The sequence below is a fragment of the Condylura cristata genome, unplaced genomic scaffold (genome assembly GCF_000260355.1).
Source record: "Condylura cristata isolate star-nosed mole 26May11 unplaced genomic scaffold, ConCri1.0 scaffold00038, whole genome shotgun sequence".
NCBI lineage: Eukaryota > Metazoa > Chordata > Mammalia > Eulipotyphla > Talpidae > Condylura > Condylura cristata.
Genome location: NW_004567139.1, coordinates 7,763,257 through 7,769,885, shown reverse-complemented (window position 1 = coordinate 7,769,885; position 6,629 = coordinate 7,763,257). Strand labels below are relative to the sequence as shown.

Here is a 6,629-nt window from a genome sequence, read left to right as displayed (position 1 = left end):
TGGTCGCCCCCCACCATCTCAGCCTCGGCCCAGGGAGCACGGCCCCTCCCCAAGTGGCCGCCCAGTCACCTCCACCCACGCAGCCCGGGGAGCGGACTGCGGGCAAGGAATTCAATAGGCGCCACCCGGAGCCACCTGGAAAGCTGGGGAAAGCCGATACCCTAATCCCAGTGACCGTCTCTGGGGAGCAGGCCCAGAGCCGCTCCCTGTTCAGGCAACTGGGGGCCAACGCCCCACTGGGTCTAGCCCCTCCCCAGATGATGCCATGGTGATGGCCCTATAGAAAATGCCAGGCTGCTTCTTGCAGGCCGACCAGCCCTAGGCGCCAGAAGGGGCGGGCTGGAGGAGCAGTTAGCCCACTGAGGCGAGGGGAACAGAGGCGAGGGGAACAGTAGAGGTGACCCCCACCTCCCGAGGGCGAGGGCGGCCCTGTCCAGCCCCAGGCAGGGCGCTTATGCCTGCCAGTAAGGAGGCCGCCCCACGCAGGCAAACCAGCCCAAGCAGATTGGGGAGGAGCCCCGGCGGCTCTAGGTGGGGGGTTCTCCAGGGGGGCCAGGAGTTTGCTTCCATGGGATTCTGGACACAGGCTTGAGTCTTCAAGGCAGACGGTACAGAAAGGGCTGCCCAGGCCAGGAGGGGCGCCATGTGAGAGGGCAGGGCCCTCACAGGGCAGAGGTGACCAGGAGCCGAGGTGGGCTGGTGCCGGGGGCAAACTGGGGTTGTCTGTCTGCAGAAGCGTGAGACCTCGCCCCGGCTCAGAGCAAGCTACGCCCAGCCCTGCGTCTGGTTCTTCCTTCTCTCCGCGTTAGACCGTTCTCCGGAGCCTGGCGGGCGGCATCCAGGGAGGAGACAGCCTTCATGGGCGGCTGCCTCTCTGACACCCCCACGCAGGGGCCCTGAGCCAGCGGCTCCCGCTGGCTGTGGGCTTCTCTCCGTGCCGGCCAGAGACCCACCCAAGGGCGAGTCTGGCTCAGGTCTCCCCGGGCAGGGCAAGCCTGGGACGGGGCAGGCTGGTACGTGGGCTGCTGCGTGCGGGGCTGGACCCTGTCCAGGCTGGCCACCGTGCCGCCTGCCCCCAGGCGCTCCGCCTCTCCCTCCTCCCAGGAGTCTTGGGATTCAACTGCTGGCGACGCACCACTCCGACGCACTCCCAGAATCCGGGGGGTCCGACCCCAACAAGCGTGGCTGACTGGGACTGACTCCACACCCGAGGCCGGTTATTTCCCCGTTGAACCAGGGAGGCCCTCGTTTCACACAGGAAACTGAGGTTCAAAGAGGTCAGGTGAATTGCTCAAGTACATCCAGTCGCGCGGAAGGCAGGGCCTGTGCTGTCCAGCAGAGGCAGAGGCGTGTCGCTAACCGAAATTTCGCTAGTAGCCACATAAAAGAAAAGTCCTTTTACAGCTTTAGTACAACATAGCCCCGAAAGTATCATTCTGATGAGACCCGCTGTGAGGGGCGGCCGTGGACCGCCCGACATCCCCGGCGCACGCCGCATCTCGCTCTGTGAGCGCATCTCCATTTGGAGGGGCAGGAGCCAGCGGCTCAGAGCCACCGGTGGCCACGCCGGCTGCAGAGGTCAGGGGTCCTAGAAGCCTCGCCCTCGGCCACCAGGCTGTGGCCACACCACTGCCCTAAATCCCCAGGGCCTTTGCTGTCTGTACAGGGCAGGGGAGGGCGCAGGCTCAGGAAGTCAGCCCTCTGGCCCTGGCCCTGGGCCTCAGGGCACCTGAATCAGTTCTTTTCTGGGACCCAGGCACGGAGGCACTGCCTAGGAGTTGGGACAGGTGAGTCATGGTACCCTAGGTGGGGGGGAGGCTGGCCAAGGGCCAGCAGTCACGGTCAAGGTAGGACAGAGGGCTTCAAAGCCAGCAAGGGTGGGGTCTCAGGAAGCAGGAGTAGGGGGCGACTTGGCCCCCAGACCTCTGGCCCAGCCCCAGAGGTGAGAAGGGATGGGGACAAGAGCCCACCCCTTCTGGGGTGCCTTTCTTCAGGGCTGACACCCTCCGCAGAAGCACCTGCGAGTCCTGGCCCTGAACCTCCACAAGGGCTGCTTCGAGCATCGAAGCCCCTGTGGGGACCCCAACACCAGGCAGGAGAGTCAGACCCTCAAGCACAGCCCCACTGTGTGCGAAGTGGAGCCAGCTGGGCTCTAACACGGACATGTGGTAGGGACTCGTGAGCTGAGAACCCCAGGGCCGCCCTCTGGACTGAACTCCTGGAGACCACGGGTCTCATCTGTCTGGTACAGTGGCCTGTAGATAAAGGAGAGCAGGCAGGTTTCACGCTGAGCACTTTGCCAGCTGTAAGTAAAGGCTGTCATCATCTATCGAACACTTATTATCAACTCAGAGTACAAATACTTAATTCTCAGGGCTGTCACGCAGGAATCAGTGGAACGTATATCGCTATCTTCCTGGCACAGGGCTAGGGGTTCAACATTGGCGTTTTCTGCCTGGGTGGGGCCTCTGTCTCAGGGCATGGAGCCAGGGGCTATCTGCTGATGGCACCGGAAGTCTGGTTGCTCTCGGGAACAGGCCAGCAAGACTTTGGTTAGGCCCCCTTCTCCCCTAATGCCTAAGTGCACCCCATTTCCCAGGGACCCAGAAAATGCCAAGTCTGGCCAAGTGCAGGATCCTTGAGCCGGAAGCCCTCTCTCTGCAAGACACTCAGCCCAGAAGGACTGATTTAAAGCAGCAGTAAGGGCAAGGCCCAGGGCTAGGCCAGGGGTCCCAAACGCACTGAAAAGGGGGCGCCGGCACCTAAATGATCACACGTCTCACCCACTTCAAATTCTAACGCCCCGCAGCTCAAATCTGGGTTTGTTCACCTTCCCAGATTGCACAGCGTGGGACGGCCGGGCAGTCCTGGGGAAGAGGCTGACCACAGCACCCCGGTGCCTGCCGCATCTGCCTCTGGGATCAGGGTCAGGTTGTTGGGAAACCATGTTCCGATCCCCCCAAGGGGCGCGCCCCCTCTCATCAAATCTCCCCCCGCACCCGGCAGGGTGGGTGCCGGAATCCCCTCTCACAGGTAGACATGCGGGGGTCAGTGAGCGACTGGGGTCCCACAGTCAAGTGAGGGGGTGCCCAGGTTGACCTGGCTTACCCAGAGCCCAGACTTTCCTGGCTTGAAATGGAAGCTGCCAGTAGGCAGGGCCCAGAGTGGGCAGTGCCATCTGGAGTCTGCAGTGCTCCGGGCACAAGCAGGCCCAGGTGCGCTGGACTGAGGTCAGTGGGGACAAAGGTCCCCGCTGGCTGTTATGCTTTCATTCACCCTACTCAAGAAAATATTTACTGAGCCTCTCCCTGCTCTGGACCAGGCACCTCGCGGGCACAGACACAACGGGTGCAGTCGTTGCCCTCAGGACTCATAGAACCGGCCGCACAGTCAACACAGGAGGCAAGGAGGGGCGTCTCGGGCCATAAAAGACGAGGGGACAGGAACAGGGTACGGAGAGCTGGGCAGCCAGAGGACTCTGGGCGGCTGGGGGTGAGGCGCCCAGGGCAGATGCGGAAGGCCTGCTGTGCACGTGCCCGTGCCCGAGAGGCAGACCCTGAGCTGGCTGCACCCCGCGGGTGGGGGTGGGGTGGGGGTGGGGCTGGCCCAGCCCCTGCGACAAATCCCTGCCCTGGAAGTTCCCTGTGCAGTGACTTCATGCCGGGCTCGTGGCCACTTGCTGGACAGACACCCCCTGGGTTCAGAGGCCGGAGAGGCACCCCCCGGCAGCCCCTGATTTGCGCAAGAGGAAGTGGAGGCTTGCGGAAGTTAGAAGTGTGGCTGCCAGCGGCCAGCGGGAGCAGACGGGCTGGCCTGGGGCTGCCCAGCCCCGCGGAGGGCTTCACCAAGCTGAAGGCTTTAGGCTCACCCTGTGGTGGGTGGTGAATGGGACTGGGTGGGGGGCTCTGAGGCTCTGAGCAAGGGGCTCCTTGCCCCGTGTGTTGAGCCATCATCAACAGGTGGGCAGGCCTGTGGCTCTCCCCCCTGGGCGTTTACACTGCACTCACAGGACTAAGGAAGACCCCAGCGTGGCCCCCACCTGAAAAACAAATTCAGGCTGACGCCCATTAGTAACACTCCTCGCAATACTAACACAGCAGACACTTTTTAGGAACAGAAGGAACTCTGAGGAGTTTGTGACCTCTTTTTCTAAGGCCAGGGGCACCCCCTGCATGCGCACCTTGCTGGGCTTCCCCCGGGGTCTCAGCAGCAATGACTGGCAGTGCTCAGTCCGGGGAGCCCTGGATTCAGAGGCCTGGGCATAAAGGAGCCCAGCTCGGCATCTGGCTGGTTGTCCGTAAAATTCCATGGTCACCGGGCACCCCCATTTCACAGATGGGAGAAACAGGGCTCAGAGCTCTAGAGCACGCTTGTTGAGGTGGAACCCCAGGGACGGGGATGGCATGCGGCTGCTGGAGGAGGTGTTACCACCTTCGCCTTCGGGTCACCGGTGTCCCACCATCAGCCGGGGACTCCTTTCTGTGCTCACCACAGGCAGGAAATGAAAAAGCTGCTTTCCAGGTGGCACAGCAGGGAGGGAGGGGAGCAGGTGGGCCAGGTCAAGCCTCGCACCCCCCAGCTCGACCCAGCAGCACAACCAAAAGGCCAGTGGGTGGTGCTGGACGTGACTACAGGGGGGGAGGGGTCATCTGTACAATGCCAAAGTCCAAGGAAAAACAGGGGTGGGGGAATGACCAATCGATGCCCTCAGCACAAAGTTCAAAACGAATTTCTGCCAGGGACAGAGGTCATGGGCTCCAATGCCCTGGTGTCAAACCTGCCAGGGGTACTCCGGCCCCTCCCCCACCTTGCCAATGCCCAACTGGGAGCAGCAGGAAGTGGGAGCCTGGCAGCCCTGGCATTCCTGACACCCAACTCTGGCTGGACAGGGCTCTCGGTGACCTCACTTCCTTCACTTGCACCAAGCCAGCTGGCGCTCCACCTTCTCCGTCAAGACTGCTCTCCGCGCAGGGAGGCACCGGCTGGCACCCCAGCCAGGCCACATGCACTCACCAGGTGGAGGGCTGATGCATGCCAAATGCGCTCTGACAGCCTGCACCCCTGCACCCGGAGCGCCCGGATCCTCCCCTGCGCTCTGCGCTCGCTCGTGAGGGAGGCACGGCTTGTTTAGCCAGCTGCCCTTCCTTCAGCTGACCCAAACTGGCTTGTTTGGGAAACACCAAACAAGGGCAACAAGTTGCCCACTGCTTGCTGTCCTGGGGCTGGAGGCTGGTGCCAGGGCAAGACCACCTGTGCCCCGCCGGCCAGGCCAGGCCACTCCCTTCCCGGCTCATCTCGCTCCTCTTCCAAGGTCCGCCCTCCCCCTCCCAGACCAAGCTAGCGCTTACGCTCGCATTCCGGAGAATCATAAATGCTCCCGGGCGAGCAGCGGCCGCCACCCGGGAGATGCCGCTGCACGCCTCCCCCGCGCACCCCACCCCCACACCGCGCGGAGACGGTGGGGCTTCCTTTCTTAGAAGTCACGTTACACTCCAGGAGGATGAAGTCCAGCCGAGCAGAAGTTAATGATAACACGCCCGCGGGCTGGGAGGAGGGGGAGGTGTGGGGCAGCCCTAGCTGGGGACTCTGCCTTCGCGTAGCGGGGTTCCCACGGAGAGGGGCTGCCACTCTAGCCGGTCAGGCACCGTCCCGAGCCGCGGCGGAGGAAGCGGGCACCCCGGGAGCGGGGGTTGCCAACGAGAGCAGACACCCCCCTCAGGGCCGAGACAGAGTGGGCCGACCGGGCTCCCCTGCACCCCCTTCAGAGCCCCCAGAGTCCAGGGGACAAAGGCGCAGTCGGCAAAGACTCTGGGGGCACCAGCCCAGTCTGGGGAGGCGCGTGCGGGGCTGCGGCGGCGGTCGCCCCCGAGGATCGAGCCGCACACACGCACCAGGCGGGCGCGGGGCCGGGTGTCCGGCGCCCGGGTCTCTCCCCGACCCCCCGTGCCCGGACCCAGCCTCGCCACCAGGCCCGGGCCCGCACTTACCCGCCCGGGAAGGCTCTTCTCGGTCTCGCCCGGCTCCGGCGCCGCGACCGGAGGCTCATTATCGCCGGCAGCTCCTGCAGGCTCGGCAGCGGCCGGCGGGGCGGCCGGCGCGGACTCCTCCTGGGCGCTCAGCAGGTCCCCGCGAACCTGGACGCCCAGCTTCTGCAGCCGCTCGTCCGTCTCGGGGTCGACCACCAGCAGGCGCACGGCGCTGGGCGCGGCGCGGATGCGGCTCACCACCTGCTGGTGGGTCTCCTTCTCCACATTCTCACCGTTCACCTCCACCAACCGGTCTCCGGCCAGAAGTCCCGCCTTCTCGGCCGGCGAGCCGGGCTCCACCAGCCGGATGAACTGGCCCGTCTTGCCCTTCTCCCCGTGCAGGTGGAAGCCGTAGCCGTTCGGGCCCTTCTCCAGGCAGCAGAGCCGGGGCAGGGGGGCCCCGGCCGCCACGTCCGCGCTCATTCTGCCGGGCGGAGGCTCCGCGGCGCTACGGGGCGTCCTGTCCCGGGCCGGAGTCGGGACGGTCCAGCGCTCGTCCCCGCCCAGCCGAGCGGGAGGCGGAAGGGAGCGCGGCAGGGATCCCCGCGCCGCGGGACGGGCGGAGCGAGCAGGTGTCCCGGGAGCGCGGGCGCGAACCGAGGA

General features: G+C 64.9%; 1 protein-coding gene across 1 annotated transcript in view; it reads right to left on the bottom strand.

The window, feature by feature from the left end:
- Positions 1-6,623, bottom strand: part of SLC9A3R1 (solute carrier family 9, subfamily A (NHE3, cation proton antiporter 3), member 3 regulator 1) — an 18,655-nt gene extending 12,032 nt beyond the window's left edge. The window contains exon 1 of the mRNA XM_004693475.2: positions 5,988-6,623. Coding sequence (XP_004693532.1) covers positions 5,988-6,449 — 462 coding nt within the window. The 5' untranslated portion in view covers positions 6,450-6,623. The remainder of the gene's footprint in view (positions 1-5,987) is intronic.
- Positions 6,624-6,629: the final 6 nt, after the last annotated feature.